The sequence below is a fragment of the Durotheca rogersii genome, assembly GCF_024521655.1.
Source record: "Durotheca rogersii strain YMJ 92031201 chromosome Unknown GGS23scaffold_28, whole genome shotgun sequence".
NCBI classification, from domain to species: domain Eukaryota; kingdom Fungi; phylum Ascomycota; class Sordariomycetes; order Xylariales; family Xylariaceae; genus Durotheca; species Durotheca rogersii.
The window spans coordinates 100,811-122,075 of record NW_026251259.1 but is presented as its reverse complement, the minus strand read 5'-3'; the positions used below and the strand labels follow the sequence as shown (position 1 = coordinate 122,075).

Below are 21,265 nucleotides of genomic sequence, written 5' to 3'. Positions count from 1 at the left end.
CCAAGAGAACGAATAGGAGAACCGTCATTACTACATGCTAGAGAACGACCTAACATTCTCAAAGAGGTAGCTGTTCTAGTACATTCTCCTTCGCTCATTATTTTTAAAATTCGTTTTTACAAGTCATGAGTCGCGAATGAGGAAAAGTTTGACAAGTTTGAGGGGCCAAATGTGGCAGACGTAGCATATAGTGAAACTTTACTTCATTTGAAGCCCAGGACTTGCAGAGAAAAGAAGACGACGAACCTTGACAGGTAATATGAAGAAGACTGCCTGTAGGAGGTGGCGCTTGTTTCCACGGCAAAGAGCAGAAGTTCCACTGTGCACACGCACCCGATGCTTGGATTCCAGTCTTAGAGCTCCCAAACTGGCATAATGATCGGTATTGCTCGTCCGCCCTGCCCATAGAGTTGTTGACGCCTATCTACGGCCAAAGTACAGCTGGCTAGACAGGTCTACGCTGGTTCTTCGATACACGGGTCGGAACAAGGTAACGCCACCACACGCATACCAAGCACATCACCGTGACTCTGCCACAGCAGCCTTTCTGCCTTCTAACCTCCGTTGCTTCGGCAGTCCCCAACCTAGGACTTACTTCCTGTTGGCCCTCCCGCCACCACCGCTCGAGCCTCCGGAGCTCTTGGACTGGCCGCCACCGCCGCCGCCGCCACTGCCTCCGATCCTCCCACCCTGTTGGCCAGAACTCGCCGCGTGGCGGTCTGCGGAGCCCTGAGCGCGAGAGGCAAAGCCCCTCGACGACATGTCGCCGCCGGATTTCGCCTAGGGAGCCATAGTTAGCATGGTCAAGCAGATGGGCGATGGGTGGACGGATCCCAAACCTGGCTCGACTGGATTCTCTGGGAATCAGACTTGGACATGTCGTGCTTCCCCATGATGATGATGGACGAAGATAACGATGATGGGGGGTGATACTTTTTATTCTTGTTAGGACGGTGTTCAACACAGCGAGTTTGAATTGATAAAGGCTATCTGGTAGGTAGCTTGGGGAAAACAGCTTCGACCTTCTCTCTCTTGGGGACCGCGGTCGTCGCCTACTTATACACCTCTCGCCCAGCCTCGCGATGCGGGGTTTTCCGTACACGTTACAAGTAAAGCCGTGTTCATTAATACTGCAACCATCGCCGGCGCCTCCAGCGCGTGCGTAGCCCATTGGGCCCCCGGGACCGTCAGGAGACACAAACCTGCCCAATTAGTGGACGATTGCCGAAGGCGAGCCTGACGTTTCTCCCGCGGCACTTTCGGGGTGAGTTTGGGAATCTGGAAATCGTTTGTGATCGGTGATACTACGGTGTCCGTCACGTCCCCCCTCTTCGTCCGAGGGTTTGCAATACGCGCTTACGAAAATAATAACGAAAGATACGTATTCCGGCGGACACAAGTCTTCTTCCCTGACTTTTAATGATAGGTATATTTTGTTCTATATATATGCCAACCCCGCGATACTGCCGAACTGGAGGTCATGGATTTATTATCAGGTACTTTGCGCCAGCTCACGGGCATGTGTGGAATATGGCTGGGTATCTGTCGTCGCCCGGAGCCCCGAGGTGCCTTTCAGAGCATCCTTCTGTCGGTATCATTATTGCTCATCTTAGTCACATACTTCGGGAAAGGAAGTTATATTGATCGATTGAGACGGCCGGTGCGTTTAGAGAAAGCTTCAAGGGCGAGGATCTGAGCTTAAGTTTCGAGAATCCCGCCCTCGTGCTCCAATACAGGACAGAGTAACCTATATTGCCGTAAAATTCGTAGAGTATCAGTTCTCTCTGCAATTCTCTCGCACCTCGCCATGAGCACGAAGATTGCCCCGAGCACGAAGACCGTACTGCACCCTTAGATTTTCTCTTCAGCCAACCCATGGAAATATCGACCATATCCCGACTGCTATCTATGGCTTGGACTTTGGCCAAACGACAGGCTTTCAAGCCCTTTCCCTTCTCACGCCTTCCGCCCGAGCTTCGATTCGAAACCTGGGAGATTGCACTGCATCATGAACGTCGGTACCGCGTTATTCTTGTTCGTAATGGCGATATCGTACCGCTTAAATATCTCATTAGCCCTTTCTTGTCTGTCAATAGGGAAAGCCGGTACTTTGCTCTCAAGACCTACCCCCTCCCAGTACGAGTGCGTCTCCCCCGGGCTCAAACAATCGTGGGTGTGGTTATGCCAGACCCCCCTCCTCCAGAGACTCTTTCTGATGGGGAGGGCTCGTTAAGATGCCTCATGGGCGCACTGGACGCAGATGCAACCGAGCCTAGTGCAACTATCCACATCAGCCTGGAGCACGATGCCTTCATCCTTGACCCGAATCCTTCGCCCTTCAAAGGCGGACGGGGTATCAGACAACCGGCCGCAGGCTTAAACTGGACATACGGCACCATCGAACTCACGGTTCATCATTGGCACACAGGACCATGCGTACAGCGGATATCTATCAGCCGAGCCCTCCTTCCTCCAAGGCATCTCCGGGGAACGTCCACATTCCAGGGTCTAATCCGCTGCTCCAGTCCGGACTACAAGGCCATATATCACTACCAAACGCTAGATATCGACATATCCGCAGATTTCTTTGAGGCTGCCCTTCCGGAACTGATGAAACTCTGTGTAGAGTCGGGAGTCCAACTCCTTCCTCTGCACCGCCAGAACTGGACCGTGAGCATCGAGAGTTCGTGCAATGGTTATGCAACGGTGCTCGAGACAGCAGATGCCCGCCCCGAATATCCCGCTCGAGTGCACGAAGCGAACAAGAAGATGGAGGATATTATAATCGGATGGTCGGGGCGCACATTCTTGTCCCGTTCCCTGTGAAGTACGTCAAGTACGTAACTACGACAGGGCTGGGGCACCGAGTAATAATCGCCTAGCTCATCTGCTTGGATGCAGACAAGGCGCTACCAAATGGATCAGAGGAACGCAGTAATACGTTTACGGGGTAGGATAAGGATGGACGGGCCCCCTTCGTCGCGCTCATGACAACGTTAATGTGAACGGGTACGTCGAGGTTTAGCTAATATATAAGAGGTCACGATGCGTTTTGTTTCTGTTAATTCTCGGACCTATCTGCATGCCGTGGCTCGACACACCCAGAAGCGAGGCAGCCGCCCTTGACGAACCCGAAATTTGGCGACGCAATCAAGAATACCCCTGAGCAGCTCCCGAACCTGTATTAGGGAGCATCATCCCGCGACACCTCGCCCTATCGGATACAGCGGTAGGAACATGGCTGAAATCCTCCGGCTCGGGAAATGTCTAGGATTCGGCAGCGTCTCGTGTTCATATATTTGTGGCACCCAGGACAGGCGCACGGAAGCGGTGAGACTTGGAGGTGGCCACGGGGGAGGCCTCGTCACGGCTTCGCAGCGGTGTCAACATCAGCACGAAGCGGATTGGAGTTGGAGAGCAACGAGTAATGAACGCTGTTGGGGCCCAAAGGAGCAAAGTGGATATCATTACAGCCGAATGTAAAATGTAAAAGAAAAAAATGAGGCATATCTCGTGATGCTACATATATGCAAGAATGGAAATTCGCCGCTCAACTCAGAACCCCTGAAATGCCCTCTAATATGTCTCCCGCACCGATCGCTGATGATGATAATGACGATTATGACGATGATGGAAGGCGAGTCGGATACGTCTCTAGATCCGAATTTCTCGTCGGGGAGAGCCTCTCCCTCCTTTCCTCTCCCCCCTTCGTTGTATATTTCTCATCTGCTGCTCTCAATCCGTAAAGTAATCTAGGACTAAGGGATCGTATGTCTCGTTACCGTATGCGTTTCCGCCGTATTCGAGGTAGCCGTTGATGTAGGGCGGTGGGATCTCCCGCAGGATCGAGGCGGCGTCGCCAAAGACCCAGACCGTCTGCATGCCTGTGCCGCCACGCGATCCAACGTCAGCACGAGGTGGCGCCTAACGAAGTCGCACGAGGGGGGGAGAAAGGGGATGACAACGACGGGAACAGTGATAACAGAGGGAACGCGAGAACGCAACGGCCGAGCGTGGAGGCACAGCGAGGAACAAGGAAAAATGAAACTATCCACTCACCCATGATCATATGTTGCAAGATATGACAGTGCATCATCCAGGCGCCCACGTTGTCCTTGGTGACGCGGATGCGCCAGGCGCGCCAGCCGGCGGTGGCGTGGTCGTCGCCCTTGGCGGTGTAGCGGTTCAGCATGGTGGTGTCGCGCCTCATGGGGGTGAAGTCGCGGAAGCGCTTCTCGTTGGTGGCGGGGTGGTAGGTGCCGTTGCCGGCGCCGAGGTCCCAGAAGTGCTCGCCGTGGGCGTGCATCGGGTGGTACTCGAAGCCGCCCGTCGGCCCCGAGTTGCTCTGCCACACGATGTCGAGCACCTCGCCGATCCGCGCCGGGAACGCCCTCGACTGCGGGTCCCAGCCCCGGTTCGCCAGCGCCGCCTCGTAGTTCGGCGTCCTGCCTCGCACGTACGCCTCGATCAGGTACGGCACCAAGTGGTGCTGCTGCGCGGCCCTCTCCGTCCACGTCAGATTGTTCTGCCTGTCGCCGTTCGTTAGCTCGTCCGCTCGCCAGCCCGCCCCCAAAATCTGCCGTGCTCGACCGAGCACGCGAGGGTTCCACCTTGTGCCTTTGTACTTACTTCCACACCAGCGAACCCGTAACCACGCCCCCCTCGAACGAGCCGCCGATGATGTCCTGGTTGATCGTGATGTAGACCGTGCGTGTCACTTCTGCGAGCGTAGGGAACGGGGCCGTCGGCTTCAGGGGCTCGAGCTTGTACTCCAGCCAGTCGAGTATCTGGTCGGCGCCGTCCGCCGGCAAGCGGACGGGAGACTTGACAGGGAGCCTGGGTAGCCAGCCGGGTGTCCGCCCCAAAACCGAGTCGAGACTCTCGAAGGGGGAACGGTACCTGTATCGTACCAGCGCGTATCCTCCGTTGATCTTAGAGCGACCTCGGCTCTCGTATCGGAGCCAGTAGATCCCACGTTTTTTATCCTTTATCAACTCCTTTAGACTCTTAGTTTTCAGCAATATGTCATATCGCTGGCCGCTCCCGAGCTGGATGCGGTTCGTCGTGATGGGCTTCGAATAGTGGCCGTCGGCACTAATGATAGTCAGGTCCGGGTGACCCTGGAGGGCGAAGTGGACGTAGGAGAGGGTCGTCGCTCCCACGACTCGCAGGCGATAGGTTTTCCCAGGTTCGACGTCGATGATGAACGGCGTGCAAGAGACATCCGAGGCTTGAGGGAACATCCGGGTGCCGGTGCGCGCGTTCAGGGCCACAGCCACCGGCTCCCCCGACCATTTGAAGGGCGAGGCCGTAAGACCCTGCTCTATCTCGCGATCCGATTTTACATACCAGTCGGAGAACATCAGCGGGATCTCTTCGTCGTACTTATACGGCGGCGGCCCATCCTCATCGACGATGAGAAGCCCGTGAGCCGTGACGGCCTGGAATCCTATGTGAGAGTGGTAGAAGTAGGAGCCAGCGTCGCCAATCTCGGGATGGATCTCATAGTCGAAGAACCTGCCCGGGGCTATGGGCCACTGCGACACGGCAGCCGTGCCGTCGGAGAAGGGCGCCGTCCGCATGGTGAGCCCATGCCAGTGCTAGATAAACACCATCGTCGCGGTCAGAGAAGAACTGGATACAGAATTTTGGCGTTGCGGGCGAGCAGAGCACCCAACGTACCATGGTTAAATTCGTGTCGGGGAGGTCATTGTACACCCTGACCCAAGTCGTCTGCCCTTCCTTGAGGTGCAGCGTGGGGCCTGGAGTCGTCCCATTCAACACTACGGACTGACGATGCTGGCAGTTGATGACAACATCTTGGAATGTCGCATGGATCACATACTCGGGCTGCCAAGACGAATCGTGAACAGATGCCGTCGCAGCAAGTGCGCCTGTCTGCAGCAGGCCGACTCGCAGAACGAGGGACGGCAATAGGCTTAAATACCACCGCATCGTTGGAAAGGACGCTGTGCTGGGCTCGTGAGGGTATCAAGCTAGTAAAACCTGACGGGACGAACTCTGGCAGACATAAGAATGTTTTATAGGATCCAACGCGTCGGGCAGATCAGAGAGTCAAGGCCGACCAGGAGGAAAGAGGGGGGTCCACCATCGGGATCGTAACGAGAGTCATCAATAACAACGGAGGGATGTAAGTAAGCCTTCATACATACCTACCAGGACCGGGACGTTCCTGGCGAGCCGTGACCCTTGCAGGTACTCGGCTTTCTCTCTGTCTCTCTCTCTCTCTTACCCTCCGACTACATCACCATGTACGTATGCACGTAGGTAGGACATGCGCAGGCAGGTTAGGGTGTAACTCTAGATACTCAGGGGGATTCCCACATGGGAGTGTCGATTACGCGTGAGACGATCTGCACTTCCTCGACTCCGTCGACAAGACGGACTATACCAAGGTCTGGACGGGGGCTACCCACGCGCCCGGTAAGAGGCAGATCGCGGAAGGAGTGGCATGGCCAGCGTAGAGTCAGCCACAGCAGACATGTAATTTACCACACAATACGCCACCTCGCCATGGGGGGAGGGCATGTAAGTGTCGACCGTGAGCGGTAAGATGTAGGTATGTACGCGCCTAGCGGGACGGCGAGAAGGGCGTAACGCCACCCGTCCGACGCCATCTCTCTCTCGCCGGCCTCTGTCGCCCCATACGCGAAGGTCCCAGAAGCTCATCGAGGGTGCCTCGGGCTCGGAAATGAGATGGGAAAGTCGGCGGCTCTAGCCGCGGGACGTGATCCATGCTGCAGATTCAGCAGACGGGCAAACAAACAGGGTCGACCCGGCTCGAGTCGTGAGATTCCAAGGCAGCCCCTAGCTGCTGCTGTCGCTGTCTTCCCCGACGATTCCAAATATCAGACGAACACGTCGACTTGGACGGAGACGTCGGACGTGCCGATTCGCCTTCGCATCCCCCAAAGAAGGCCGACCACCGTGGGGCACACGAGAGGCGCGAAGCGGAAAGTGAGATAGAGGGAGAGAGCAGAAGCAGGTCAGGTGAGCTGGATAACGGGTGGGAACGAAATGCCAAGGATCCGATGTCGACAGTATGGTGGCAGTTTCTCATGCCCGCATCGGCACTAGAGAGAAGAGACATTTTTTACTTTTACGTTACTGCGCGGGAGGGGGACTATCTACGTCCCACTAGCAGAGACTCAGCCGTCTAAAGTGCAGACGATGTGAGCTAGGACGGGTTGGACGTTAGCCGGGGGAGGAGGGGGTCAAGGGGGGAAGCCAAGGGGGTGAAGACGACGGATGGGACGGAGTTAAAGGATGAGCTTGAAAGGCCCCGGTAGCCAATAGACGAGATACGTGTGCGATCTACATACGGGAGATGGGAGTGGGAGCGGAAGGAATACATGTAGTCGTAGCCATAAGCCATAGCCGTGAGCCATAGCAATATCTATAAGACAGACCTGGGACAACAAATAACACCGACGTGGGCTCGCACTCTTGGGCGGTTATCCTACACGAGAAAAAGAGGGGAGTTAATAAGACCAGATGACGACGGCGGGAGCGAAGGGAGAGCAGAAGAGAAAACAAGAGAGAGATGAACCATCTACCTACATCGGACTGTCTGTTCTGAACGGCATGCCGCGGGGAGCCAGGCAGGACAGGGCCGGACCAAACCGACGGTAAATTGGTGTTTTCGTCTCGGGTGTTTGTTTTGTGCAAAACGGTGATCTCTCTTCTCTTCTTGTCCCCTTTTCTTCTCATCGCGTTCTAAACATAGTACCTATTATTATACATCCACATGCAGACAATAACTAACACACTATCCACATACATCTACATATACATACATCCGCATGTTTATATTATTTATGTCTACATATCATATGCAGGTACAGCGCTGGCCGCCGATGATTTCCGGATCTACCTATCGTATTTTCCGTCCTCTCTCGCTCTGCCGCATCAGTCGATTGCGCTGGCGACGATCGACGCCGCCACCTCAGCCACTGATCCTGTCCAACTCTGCCCATCCCGGGTCTCTCTCTCTCTCTCACCCCCTTTTCGCAGATCACCCCCCCTCCCAATGCAACCCGCCTCTACGCCCCCTATTCCCTCCATCAGCCGCATCCCGAGGGTAAATAGAAAAAAAAAGAAATAAGAAAAGCAGCCCCCCTCTGTATATATGTACGTATCCAGCGGTAGGCATTGTCCGTAGCCACCAGGCGGCGTCGGCGGGAGAATCGGGGGACGGAACAGGAAGGTTTCTTACCAAGGGATGGCGCTCCGTAGTAGTTCTCGTATTCCGTCAACCCATCATACGACGCGACCCGCGGCGGCCACTCTCCATCCATCCATCCATAATACATCCATAATACACCCATAATATATCCATACACCCATTACATTCCGTAGCGAGCGCCGTAGATCAACGGCTCCCTTCCTCTTCGTCTCCTGTTTTTAAAATTGGGTTCTTTTTTCTTTTCTGTCCTATATTAAAATTTTTTTAATTATTTTATTGCCCAACAGCTGATGTCTCTAGCCCGTCGACGCCCTGGCTTTTTTAACCGCGGCGCCGTCTCACCCGTCGCGCGCCGCCTGCCGGCCCCCCCGTCTCGTTACGTGTGCCTACCTACCTACATACGTGTATGTATGCGCGCCCGCATGCACGCTTACGCATGTGCGCGGTCGGGATTATCCCATCTTCTTACCCTCTGCGCCACATGCGCGCGCCGCTGAGACAGGCCGACGGACGGAGAGGCGGAGAGACGAGAGGCACACGCGGCGAGATCGCCGTCTACTACCTCGCCATCGCGACGACCTTGGGGGAGGGCGGCGCGCGCGCGTGTCAAGGCGGGAGACAAAAGAGAGAGAGAGAGAGAGAGAGAGAGAGAGAGAGAGAGAGAGAGAGAGAGAGAGAGAGAGAGAGAGAGAGAGAGAGACAGCGGGAGCGGCCCAACCCTCGGGCTCGCGGCCGCTTTAAATTGCCGCCTCGCAATCTTGCAGTGCCGAGGCGCCGCCGGGATCATCGATGTGCGTGCGCAGGGCAGAGCGCGGCATAGTAGAGGTGGTGGTAGCACGTAGCGCAGGTCTGTCAGGCGAGGTAAGATGCGTAGGAGGGAACCGTAGTATGATGTCGGCACCAGGACGACGGGTGCGGATGGCAATGCGCCCACACACACACACACATGCCGGACGTCGACGCTTCGGAACGAATCGACGAGGTTAAATGAGAGAGGATTCAATAGGTAAGATTAACAATAAAACGCAAAGCCGTTCTACCACATCCCGGCGCATGCAACGCATTCATCCACGCCTCCTCCTTCTCCTTCTCCTCCTCCACCCACACCCTCGCGCCTCCCCATCTCCACCTCTCTTTCCTCTCTCTACACCAGTGCGACAGCGTCGACGCCTGTGATACCTCCGGATCCTAGAACCCCCCGGGGGGGGGGGGACGACGAAGGGGGGGAGACACGAAAAATAAAAAAAATCGGTAGACCGCCTCATCCGTCGATCGTCCTCGCACAACCCGCTCTTTTTCCTCCTATTTTTTCTTTTTTCTTTCCCATCCCTCTGGCGCGCGGCCGCCGTCCCGCCGAGCTGCGACCACGACGGCACCGAGGAGGGGCCTCGCCTGCCTAGACGACATAGGTATTGCGTGCGCCCGCGGACTCGCGCGCGCGCCCAACGAGCGAGGGGGGGGGGGGCGAAGGGAGGAGGAGGAAGAAGAGTGCGAGAGACAGACATACAGACAGACAGACAGACAGACCCGACCGCCCGCCCGCGTTCCGACGCACACGAGCCCTCGCACCGCGGATACGAGCGGCCTGCGTCGCGCCCGCCCACCTGCCCGCCTGCCTACCTACCATCTACCTGCCCTGCCCTCCCCACGGCGCGCGCGCCGCGGAGCTTCCTCTCCGCAGGCCTGTCTCGCCGTCGCCCCTTGGCCCCTGCGCCGCTGCGCGATCCCGTCTGCCAGCGCGCGCCGCCAGGGGGAGGGAGGTAGGTAGGCGGCATCGGCGCGTCGGGCGGCGACAGCGTCTGGCAGGTTTGCCTCGCTGCCTCTGGATTACCTGGCGCCCGTCGCGCGCAAGGGGGGCCGGCGGGGAGAGCAGAACGGCCCGTCGATGCGGGGGCCTCTCTGTGCGCGCTGACATGCACCTGGGTGTGTGCGTGTGTAGCGGCGGGCGCACGGGTGTGGGTGTAGATAGATAGGTACGTAGGCAGGTAGGTATGTGTGTGTGTGGCCGCGACGGTGGCAGCGAGGGAGGAAGAAGGGGAAAACCCCATGACCACGTCTGTCGCCCCCCTCCCCCCCTTTTTTCGACTTGGCACGAGGCGGGCGAGCGCGCACGGGCTGCGATCAAAGGCGAGTCGGGCAGAGAATCGACCGACGTCTCGTCTCTTAGCGTGGCGATGGCAGGCCGCGCGAACTCGGGTGTGCTGCTGCGCATTCCCGACTGCGCGCGCTCCGACGAGCCGTCTTCTTTTTCGTCGCGCACCCGACAAGAAAAAGGCTACCTGCATACGTGGGTACATATCCCATGCGCGCGCTTCTCGCCTAGCCATCCCCCCCCTCCTCCCCTTTCCTCCTAATATACCTGTCGCCTACGCTATACACGCTGGTAGCACATCCCTATCTCTCACCCCCCCTTTCCCTTCCCTCCCCTTCGCTTCCGCTCTCCCCCCCCCCCCCCCTCTCCCCCTTCACAGTACGGCGTCGACGTCGTCAACGATGTGCACCTTGATGCTGCCGTTGCCGACGTCGGCGTTCAGCGCGAACGCGTCGAGCGCCCGCTCGAGCGGAAACTTGTGCGTCACCAGCTTGTTCAGGTCGAGGATGCCGCCGCTGATGCACTGGATCGCCGCCGGCCACGTGTCCCGGTACCGGTTGATGAACTTGAGGTCGATCTGCTCTCACCCCGCGATCAGCGTCCTTCTCTCTCTCTCTGTCGCTCTTATCGTGGGGAGTATGCAGGCCAGAGCAGGCTCCAACGCGCCCAGGCACGCCTCAAGAACAGAAATCGAAAAAAAAAAAAACGAGGGGGAAGGGTGTGGAAGAAGAGGGTTTACGGATGCCACTAACCTCAGCGAGCGACAGGTGCATGAAGGGGATGTTATTCATGACGGGCTTTCCGACGCCGATGACCATGAGGGTGCCGCCGCGGCGGACGGAGAAGGCGGCGGTGCAGACGCTGCTCTCGACGCCGGTGCACTCGATGACGGAGGCGGGGGCGGCGTACTCGTCGTCGCCGTAGAGGCGGCGGATCGCGCGCGCGTTGTCCTGCGCGCTGCGCGCCGGGTCCACCAGGTACGTCTGGCAGCGCGGCACCAGCTCGCGCGCGAACGCCAGCCGCTTCGCGTCCACGTCCGTCACCACCAGCGGGTGCGCCCCCGACGCCCGCGCCCCCGCCAGCGCCACCAGCCCGATCGGCCCCGCCCCGCACACCAGCGCCGGCCGCCCCAGCCGCACGTTCGCCCCGTTCAGCCCGTGCAGGATCACGCTCAGCGGCTCCAGCAGCGCCCCCTCCGCGTACGTCAGCTCGTCCGGGATCCTGCCGCGCCGTGTTAGCCCGGTCCGAGACCCTCGTTTCGCTCTGCCCCCCCTCACCCCTTCTACCTCTCCGCTCTCCCCTCTCTCCTTGTCACTCTCTCAGGGCCTCGCCCGCCCGCTCGTAGACATCCGGGCCCGCCGCCGCCGCCGCCGCCGCTTGGTGTGCTAGTTTTCCCGTTACTACTCACTTGTACAGCCACTTCGCGGGGTGGTTCTTGAATCGCTGGATCGTGCCGTTATCGGGCCATATGCCGGAGAACTTGACGTCGTCGCAGAGGTTATACCGGCCCTCTCTGCACAGGAAGCACTTCTCGCAGGGCTCCTGGGGCTCGATGCCAACCCTGTCGCCTAACCACCCCCCATCCCGCGGGTCAGCCAGCTAGGTCATTCCCCTCGGGACTAGGTAGAGAGAGAGAGAGAGAGACGGGGGGGTATGCTGGCAGAGCTGGCTCACCTGGCTTGAGGCTCGTCACCCCTTCTCCGCACTTGAGCACGACGCCCGCGGCCTCGTGGCCCAGGATGCAGTCGCCCTTGATCTCGAGCGACCCGATGCGCCCGGATTTCCACAGGTGCATGTCCGAACTAGGTAAGCAGTTAGTCTACCTGTTAGTCAGGGAAGCGGCTTTTTTTTTTTTTTTTTTTGCCGCTTCCCACGGCGCGGGGTAAGAGCAAAGAGAGGGATACAATGAAAAAAAGAGAAAGAAAGAAAAGCCCTCACCCGCAGATCCCGGAGCACTTGATCTGCAAAGTGACCTGTCCCGGGCCGGGCTCCTCGACGGGAGCGTCCACCAGCTTCAGCTTGTGGTCCGCCGTAACCTGGACGGAGGGGTTCCGGAAGCGGCTGACGTCCTCGCTGGCGTCGTTGTAGATGATACCGTCCGTCGCGCCGCCCCTCGCCTTCCCCTGCCCGCGGGAACCGTTAGTGTCCGCGCCCGGCATGTCTGCGATGTGTTGGTGGCGTGGAAGGCGGCAATGAATGTGGTGGCTCGGGACGGGCACCTCTGTGTTGCGACAGTTGAGTAGCGTCTTCGGCGTCGGCGTCGGGTTGCGCGATGCCGAGGGGAAGTACGAAGTGCTTGTTGTATTTAAATTCCCTTTCTTTGTTCTGGATAAAGAACCGGACGAAAATGGCAATGGTGTCGATGATTTCTGATTCTTCGCTATGGTAGTTCGACGGAGCCAGAGAGAAAGCCAGAGGGAAGCAGGGAGAGGAGCAAGTAAGCGATAATGGTTAACAGCATATAAGCTCGAGAATCGACAAGAAGTTCAAAAGTCCCCTGTCTTAATCCTGTTTCTGCTCTCCTCCTCCGCCTGGGCTGGACTCGACAGCCTCTCTCCAACCCAGGTATAGAGGTCTAGCTGGCTAGCGCGATGCGTAGGTGCTGTGCATGTGAGCGCGAGCAGAGGTAGTAAGCGGTAGGCGCACGAGACGGAATGGCTCCGCGACGGGTACGAAGAAGAGGAGCTCGAGACCCATACCGGCTTCCCAAATGTGGCTATCCGGCGGCGGCAATCGTCCTTGGATCCTCGCGAGATGAACAGCCTGGACTGGTTCCCGCCCCTTTCCTACGCGGATGCATCCGACCGGACGCTGCTAGAGACAAGCCAACCATCCGCTAGGCTAGGCTATCCTCAATTGACGAGGGCGAGCTCTCATAATTCTCTCTCCCTCTCCCTCTCCTCTCACCTACCTTCTTAGAAACGCGCTCTCTCTCTATCTTATAACCCTCTCCTCTAGCCCCTCTCCATGTATCCCTATTTTCTATCTCTCTATCCATCTCTCTTCTTCTCATGACCGTGACAGAATACGGAGACGAGAGAGCGACTCCTCGCGCGCGCTGAAACTCAACTCATCCATTCCTCCATTCCCTCTCTCGGTAAATCCACCCCCACCCTCCGCACCTGTTCCGCCGACCAGGCTTCATCCCCGCAGCTAGAGCCACTCTGCGGATCACACACACACCGCATATACGTAGTGCTCACACACGCACACATTCCCTCTCTATCATCTAACCATCTCTGTGCGTGTAAGTGCGACACGAGACGAGAATGCTACGGTGGCACTGCATGCAGGCTGCCCCCCTTGTCTCTCCTCCGCCTCCCATCCCCCGGCAGAGACACCGTCCTCTTATAGGGCCGGAGCTTTACCTGGGGGTATCGGTCGTTCTAGATGGCTTCGGAGTCTGAGGATTCGGCACAGAGGGGCCGAGCGACAGCAGCACATCCTCGGCTATCTAGCACGGGGTGGTATAGGTTAGTCAGATAGCTAAGTCTATAGACGCGAAGGGTTTTATCTGCGCGTGATTGGATTTGCTACGTAAGCGACTCCGTTCGCGCTGTGGCGCTGTGAACTGCTGCTGTTATCGCGTCGGAAAAGGGGAAAGGCTTGCGTATTTAGTAAGTACCTACCTATAGCTCGAGTTATGGGAAGGCCGGCGGGGGTAGCCGAAGCGTGTAAACTAATCCCTTTGGTGAGCGTATCAAGATCTTGTAAGTAATATCTCATCTATCCCATCTACACCCCTACACGCGCACGCATCTGAACACACGCGCCGTTTTCTCCCCCCTCTCTTGCTCTTAGTAAGGCATACGGCAATGTACCTACCCGGCTTACTGGAGCCTACCTGACCTGGACGCCACCCGTCTTTTCTGCTGCTCTATATAGGCCATCCGAGGGGGACTAGCCAACATCCAATTAGGATTTTTGCTATTTATACCGACCCTGTCGCCCCATCTTTCCCCGCTCCTAGGCCGGATTGCCTATCCTGCGAGATGGATGGTATGCCGAGAGGAGCTCCTATGTACTGCCGCCGCTATGAGTGATCGCCAGGGCGGTGTGGGAGAGAGGGAGGGGGAAAGAAGGTGGTTCGCACAACAATATGCTTAGGCCACGATTCTACATCGAGGAGGTAGAGGCGTCATGGCCCTGCGGAAACACGTAGTTCGTGGTTCGTAGTTCGTAGTTCATATAGGAAGCTCCCCTCGGTTGCTCGGTTACGGAAACGTACCCGCGGCTAGCGCTCCAACTCGCCGTCGTAAAAATCTCGCAAAGTCACTGCTACACCGCCGAGAGGCGACGAGCATATCTACGAAAAGGAAGTAGGTACCGCCGACATCGAGGGAGCCTCTGGGATCAAGGCGCCGGACACTCGCGAACGGCGAGGTAGCTGGACGTGGCAGGTCGACCTTATCCTCCCTGGAGGCATGTCGTGAGAGCTGCGTATCTCCGTTCTCGGTGTACTCGGTGACTGCTTCAACCGTCTCCGTTCTTGTGTCGATCCCTTCTTTCTGAAGTACGCCTGCTTACCCGACGTAGGCTTGCCAGACGAAATGCGCTCGAATCCCATACTGAGTAGCTAGGGCCGATTACGTCCAATGCCGGATCTCGCGTCGATATCGAGACACCAGCGGACCCCCCACTAAGCACAGGGCTGCACCAGCTGCAGATGCGCCCGATCTGAGTCACGGCGTCGCTAAGGTCGGCTGCACGGATAGGTCTAGGAATCTCGCGATACATCAAGAGGTCGGGGCAACTACGCGCCGCGTGCGGCCATCGGGGAGATGGGAAGCCAGGCCAGAAATGTAGAAGAGGTAGTTGGCGTACATGGTGTCTATGTGACATGGGATTCGAGAGTAATATGAGTACAGACTGCATAGCTTCGTAAGCTCCGGGGCGGCTCCCTCGGCGATCGGTAGACGGCACGTCGCTCAAATAGACTTACTCTCGTATCCCCATGGATTTGTTCCCGTCGCGGATGATTCACTATCTGGAGAACCCCTCCTCGGGATATCCACAACGGTGTCCCATCACTCGCGTCTCTAATTCGGATGACTGGGCATCTGACGCAATGGACACACCCCAAGGGGGAGCACATCGGACTCGGCGGGGACACAGCATCTAGATAGCGACTGGCCATCCCGTGGTCGCCTGTGCACCCAGCCAGCGCAAGTGCATGCCATCTCGCAGCATTTCTGCGTCGCAATCGTTCTACGACCACCATCGATACTCTCACGCCGACCCGGCCGATCGGAGATACCAGTCCGCCGTGGTCCTAGCAGATGGACGATCAATGGATACGGATATCCGATGAGGGGAGGGGTGACCGCACATAAGTACCGGAGTCATGCGTAGGCAAATCCGGTCGGAAACGACCTGAACACTTGTCAATCAGGACGGGTTAGGTTGCACGCCTGCGCGACTCTGTGCTAGTGCCATCGACACAGCATCAGCGCTGCGCGGAATGGGCCGAGCTGACGGCGCTCGCAAACTGCAGCCAGGGTTTGGGGGAGAGCGCGGCGAGAAGCTAGCCGGCGCCGAGGCCTTGCTGAGTCAATAAGCCTGTAGCAGGAGGTATGCTGAATCTTGAGACATGTTGCTGTGTCGCCTTCGACGGCTCTCTGGGCCGAGTAATGCCGCGAGAACGCCCCGAGTTAACGTTGTCACAAGGGAGGTGGAAAGCCACTCGGGCGGCCAAGAATGCGCGCAGCAATAAGAATTCGTGTGCGACGGCCTATTTGACTTACTACATATACCGAATACCTTGGCCCGAACGCGCCGCGGTACGCCTCGCTTTCGCGGCTTTAGCACGCATCCGCACGAGAAAAAGCCACGGATACCTCGCGCGTGGAAAGGAGGGGACTGAACCAGGGAAAACAGAATAGCTAGTTGCGAGGTAGGCAGGACGGAAGCCGTCGATTCCACGTATGAGTAAGGACTGGCAAACTGAAACAAGGGACGTGGAATGGGCCCCGAAGCACGTGTGCCTAGTGAGCCGCTGTCTTGCCTCGGTGTCGCGATGTTGAAGGAGAGAAGATGAAGGAGTCCTAATCGGGAGCCAGAGACGGCGATCAATGGCAGATTGGACTGCACGGACCACCGTGGTACCTGATGTAATATCACACCGCTTATCTTGCTTACTTGCCCACTATCAGATAGCTTTAGGCTACCTCCTAGGCTCTCCCCTAGGCTCCATTGATAAGGAGCCGCTTCTTGCTTGCCCAAGGCATCTTGGCGTACTGCCTCGGCCAACCTGCGCTGCCTACCACCAGCTATCTGCCGCCTTGGAGATGCCTACCTCGGAGACATGCTAACCGCATCCCGACCTGCAGCAGCAAGCTGTAAGATTGGCCGTATCGTGATGTTGTAGATAACAGATTGGCTACCTATACAGTGCTCGGCCTGGGCGATCTATCGAACCAGCCAAGACGGCCCTATTGCACCAGGTGTAGGTACGTGCGTCAGGCATGGCGGAGGCGGCGCACCCATCACACGGGGGCGTCCCACCTGCGACCAGACGCCGAACCGCTACCGGCCTCATCTCATCTCTCTCCGGCCCGCCTACCAGCCGGGCTAGCTAGCTGGCGGGCAGATCGGCCGAGAACTGCGCTCCCACGCCGCGCGTGCAGACCCGTAGACGGCTGCCTTACCGGCGGACCGGGTGGCCTAGCACGGGGGGTCAATTGCTACGGATCTGACCTTCACCCGTCACGCGGTCGGACGCGCCACGTCATAGACAGTTGGTATTAGGTAATTTGTGAGAAGGGAGACAGATCATGTCTCTCTCTTTCTGTTTCCGGTTCATCCTCGCGGCAGACTGCCCGTAGCGCAGCGCAGGGCCCAGGTGTTTCTTCGTGCCCTGGCGGGCGGAGGGCAGCTACCTACCTAGCTACCGCCGTCGCACTATGCCATGTGTGTCGTCCAGTGAAAAAAAAAAAAAAAAAACAAGGTAGGTACATCTAAACCACGTCTGTGTGCGTATGTAGGAGTGTGTCCGCCGTTGCTGTTCCCCGTAACGCCGTGCCGTAATGTAAAGAAGAGAGGTGCGCCGCCATGAACCTGACGTTGCGGAAAAAGAAACCGAAAAAAAGGAGGCGAAGAAGAGAGCAAGAGAGGACGGCACTTCGTAATAGGATACACCACCGTTATCGCAGACGTTTTTTTCGATGAACAAGACAAAGAACCTCCGGCCCACTATCCCGTCTGATCCCAAGCCGTTACCCTCCGAGACGGCGGGGTATCGACGACGAGAAACTATGCATCAACTCCCTTGGTATTCCCACAAGCAGTGGCAAGGTCCACCCAGGCCCCGAAATTTCACATAAGCTCAGTCTACCGCACTACGCGCTACTTGGCAGCGAGAGAACCCCCCTTCTCCCTAAATCATAGGCAGGGGCCTCAACGCTTGATGCCAGACACGGTATTGGGGAATGCGTTGGCCGCTCTGTTGAGGCCGCGCAGGGCCTCGGGCAGGGTGCCAGACTGCAGAGTGTGGATCAAGTCGTCGATGACGGACATGTCGTCTAGCTCTTGCGATCGAGTGCGCGTCAGCCAGTACTCGAAAGGCCCGCCTGCGATGGTTTGCCAATGGTTAGCTCAAGTACTCCCCGGTATGCAAGTATTAAGACGGGGGAGAGGCTTTGTTATCATACGTAACAGAGGGAGGGAAATAGGTACAAGTTACAAGGGGGAGAGAAAGGGGTATGGGGGAAAAGAGGGGGAACTCACGATTATGTGCCAGTGCCGCTCCGAGCTCTTCGCATCGCTCATTAGGGGCGTGCTCCGTATGCATATCGAGGAAATGATTCAGCATCTTAGATACGTCCTTCAACGGCCACTTGCACGGTGCACTGGGTACGCGATTGGAACCCGAGTCGAGGTACTTCTGCGACGTGCACAGCCGGCACTTCCAGAATCCGAGGCGCTGGATCGACACGGTGCTGGCGCCGTTCATGTCTATCACCATGTCCGCCTCGCCGTTCCCACCGCCTACTCTCCCATTCTCGTCCTCCTCGCCCTCTATCTTGGAGATGCGTGGTCGCTTGGCACCCCCAGCCCTAGGTGCCGAGCCTGCGGCACGGTAATTCTGCTGAGACCTGTACCCGCCCGCGGGGACGAGGGCTGCGCTGCGTGCCTGCACGTCCAGCTGCTGGATGCGGTGCTGACAGTGGCGGATGTTGTGCCCGCAATCCAAGATGCGGATCTGTAGCGTCCGAGTCTCTTGGGCAGTCAGGTCTGGGGCGGCCAGCTGGTTCCGACAAAAGTCCAAGTCATAGCGATAGGCACTGATGTCCTCATTCATCTGCCGCCGCGTGATCTCATTCAGGTCACTGCTTTCATAGTTGAGAGAGCGCGGGTCTAGGGAGCCATTCGCGGCGTAGACCGGGGACATAGTGCTGTTCGAAGGGAACTGAGATGTGCATGTTAGTCGATCTCGGACGCAATGGCGGGGAGGGTGGAGGAAGAGAAGAGAGCGAAAATTGAGAAGCCCCAAAAAGAAAAAGAAAGAAAGAAAAAGAGCAAGAAAAAGAAAAGTCTCGGTGGGAGATAAAGAAAGGGGGGACGGGATTGACCCAGATAAAGAAATAGGAGATGCGACTCACTTCAAAGAGTCTGGAAACGTCGGGCACGAAGCGTTGAACGAACGCCGGGCGCTGTCGCGACATGATGAAGGGGAGCGCGACGTCGACGTATCACAGCTTGCTATATGGTGGTATAGAGGGACAGGGGGGGATGGAGATGGATAGATTGGCGGCTGATGGCTTGACCGTCCCGCGATAAGGAGTCTATGGGTGACAAGCGAGGGGGGTGGGAGGTCAACAGCTAAATGAGTCGAGTCGCGGTGGACCAGACAGCTATGCCCGGTGCATTCAATTCAGCAGGCGGATGCAACCGACCAGGGTGAGGCTATAAAAGGAGGTGGTCACGATAGAGGAGAGCAGGTGGGCGGAGGTAACCGTAGATGGCCGAGGAGGATGGGGGATGCCACGGCTAATTGAGCAACGCGTGAGGATTGAGAATCGCGGGCGAGATCGCGGGTAATTGGACGGTTGAGGCCCTGGACGATGTGAAGAATAGGGAATCACTGAGAGAAATATGATAGAATTGCGATAGACGGGGTGAGGCAGAGGCAGAGAGTGAGAGAGTGAGAAGAGGGTTGAAGTGTGGAGGGTGAATGTGCGACTAAAAAAAAAAGAGAGAGAAGAAAGAAAAAAAAAAGAAGGGAGGAAAAAAAAGAAAGAAGGGTGGAGAAAAGAAGAGGAATTTGGGGGGAGAAAAATAAAAATGAGAGTGAAAGTGAAAAAAAAGAAAGAAAATTTTTCTAGAACAAAACATGGAAGGTACAACAAAAAAGCTTTGCCGCCGCATACGGCGGCGCCTTCCCGCTTGCCTACCACCGGCTTATACACAAAAGAGATGCGTCTTAAACGCGCATCTGGTCTTCCTCCACGGCTACGCCGTTCCCCCCTCCTTATCCGTCTCATTTTCTACTCCTCTTTTTGTTGCCGTCGCGCGCGCGACGGTCGGCAGCGAGCCACCCCGGCGAGGTCGAAATAGACGTGGAATCTCTGACTGGTTGCGGCTCAGGTACGGAAGTACAGCAGTGGAGGGGGGTTCCCTGCCCCCTTCTGCGCTGGCCAATGAGCGGCGTATCTGCGCCCTCCTTCAGTGCTGCTTCTGGGCAGGCAGGACCCGCCATCTGTTTTCCATAGACATGTACACGGTACCTCGGTAGGTGTGTGTGCACCAGGCACCGCAAGCCGCGGCGACAGCGTACCCGGATACATGTGCCTGCCTCTAGATTGCCCGTTGCAGTAGGCGTACAGTGCGTCTACAGTGCCAGCACACCCGCAGGCTGCTTGATGCATACGGTACGGTCTGTCTGAAAAGGGCAAGCTGAGACCCCGGGGAGGAACTCGACTATCTGCACGTCTCTGCTTGTGGATCGGGAAGAGGTATTGGCGTCTCTCCACCCATGCGCAGATCCGCGTGACCGTCTACAGACATGCCTTATCCTATCCGGAGGATAGTTATAATACGCATAACCCCCTATTATACTAATTAATTACGGGGTTAAATACCCCTGTAAATAGCCCTGTAAATAACCCTATAAATAACCCTGTAAATAACCCTATAAATAACCCTATAAATAACCCTATAAAGGGGTATTATTTAGGGGAAACTTTGTTTTTACTGGCTAAAAAACGCGCTATGGGTCTCTAAAAATGCGTATACCTAATAAAAACGGCGGGATAAATAGAGGTTTTCTTATTTAGCGTATCCCTATTACCCCTTAAGATCCCTACGTATATTTATTAACGCGTTTATTTATACGTTTCTACTCCTATTTATATAATTCCTACTCTTTTCCGTATCTTATAATCCATTCTTATAATCTATCCTTAGTTTAATTAAAATAAAGTCGCTTTAAGTTAAAGAATGTCGTACTTACGGAAGAATTTAAGTTATCGAGTAATTTATTAATCTACGAAATTACGTTATATTTATAAAAAATTATCTCTCTTACCGCGAAAATATACGCCGTCCTACTTAGGTTAGTATTTTATATTAATAATTTATACTTTACCGCTAATTCTATATAAGATTCCCGATCCGATCTTACGCTTAAGACGCTTTAACCGGCTCCGCGATTAAATGTTACCTATCATCGATTATATTTTATTACCGCGTAGCCTTGGATATATAATTTAAGCGTTAAAAAAGTAGCTTTACGCGTAAGTAACGTATTATAATAATAAATTCGAAAACGGTATAAGATAACCCGACGTAATAACGGTAATCCTTCTCTTATTTCTTTACTTTCTTCGTTAATAATATAATTATAACTAGCGGATTTAGCGGTAGCGCTAAAACTAGCGCCCCGGGGGCGACCTCTTCGAGTATTTACGCGAGAGTTAGCTCGTCGAGGCCGACCTTTACGTACGCTTACGTTAAAATAAGCGCGAGAA

The 21,265-nt window shown here is 56.3% G+C and overlaps 7 protein-coding genes across 7 annotated transcripts; 1 reads left to right on the top strand and 6 right to left on the bottom strand.

The window, feature by feature from the left end:
• Nucleotides 1-591: 591 nt before the first annotated feature.
• Nucleotides 592-893, bottom strand: GGS23DRAFT_599983 (uncharacterized protein; the record flags this gene model as incomplete). The annotated part of the gene is made up of 2 exons (XM_051519002.1): nt 592-780; nt 840-893. 2 exons carry the CDS (start codon nt 891-893, stop codon nt 592-594), a joined length of 243 nt encoding a protein of 80 aa, XP_051368506.1.
• A 1,078-nt stretch (nt 894-1,971) lies between these two features.
• On the top strand, nt 1,972-2,996 carry GGS23DRAFT_614602 (uncharacterized protein; the record flags this gene model as incomplete). The annotated part of the gene is made up of 1 exon (XM_051520660.1): nt 1,972-2,996. A coding segment is annotated over one exon (855 nt), but the record flags the coding sequence as incomplete, so codon positions are not given.
• A 739-nt stretch (nt 2,997-3,735) lies between these two features.
• Nucleotides 3,736-5,955, bottom strand: GGS23DRAFT_599981 (putative multicopper oxidase; the record flags this gene model as incomplete). Its single annotated transcript, XM_051519001.1, has 4 exons — nt 3,736-3,884; nt 4,060-4,529; nt 4,630-5,600; nt 5,683-5,955. 4 exons carry the CDS (start codon nt 5,953-5,955, stop codon nt 3,736-3,738), a joined length of 1,863 nt encoding a protein of 620 aa, XP_051368504.1.
• Nucleotides 5,956-8,886: 2,931 nt separating this feature from the next.
• Nucleotides 8,887-10,643, bottom strand: GGS23DRAFT_261476 (uncharacterized protein). The gene is made up of 2 exons (XM_051512354.1): nt 9,875-10,643; nt 8,887-9,791 (listed from the first exon to the last, which is right to left on the bottom strand). The coding sequence occupies exons 1-2, from the start codon at nt 10,416-10,418 to the stop codon at nt 9,271-9,273; spliced, it is 1,065 nt and encodes a 354-aa protein (XP_051368503.1). The 5' UTR covers nt 10,419-10,643; the 3' UTR covers nt 8,887-9,270.
• Nucleotides 10,644-10,671: 28 nt separating this feature from the next.
• Nucleotides 10,672-12,457, bottom strand: GGS23DRAFT_607238 (sorbitol dehydrogenase; the record flags this gene model as incomplete). The annotated part of the gene is made up of 5 exons (XM_051520018.1): nt 10,672-10,875; nt 11,051-11,519; nt 11,707-11,866; nt 11,973-12,100; nt 12,237-12,457. The coding sequence occupies 5 exons, from the start codon at nt 12,455-12,457 to the stop codon at nt 10,672-10,674; spliced, it is 1,182 nt and encodes a 393-aa protein (XP_051368502.1).
• Nucleotides 12,458-14,397: 1,940 nt separating this feature from the next.
• Nucleotides 14,398-15,723, bottom strand: GGS23DRAFT_261333 (uncharacterized protein). Its single transcript, XM_051512353.1, has 3 exons — nt 15,628-15,723; nt 15,241-15,570; nt 14,398-15,167 (listed from the first exon to the last, which is right to left on the bottom strand). Exons 2-3 carry the CDS (start codon nt 15,517-15,519, stop codon nt 14,772-14,774), a joined length of 675 nt encoding a protein of 224 aa, XP_051368501.1. The 5' UTR covers nt 15,520-15,570; nt 15,628-15,723; the 3' UTR covers nt 14,398-14,771.
• A 1,933-nt stretch (nt 15,724-17,656) lies between these two features.
• On the bottom strand, nt 17,657-18,926 carry GGS23DRAFT_261531 (uncharacterized protein). The gene is made up of 2 exons (XM_051512355.1): nt 18,024-18,926; nt 17,657-17,866 (listed from the first exon to the last, which is right to left on the bottom strand). Exons 1-2 carry the CDS (start codon nt 18,685-18,687, stop codon nt 17,694-17,696), a joined length of 837 nt encoding a protein of 278 aa, XP_051368500.1. The 5' UTR covers nt 18,688-18,926; the 3' UTR covers nt 17,657-17,693.
• Between the last annotated feature and the right edge of the window lie 2,339 nt (nt 18,927-21,265).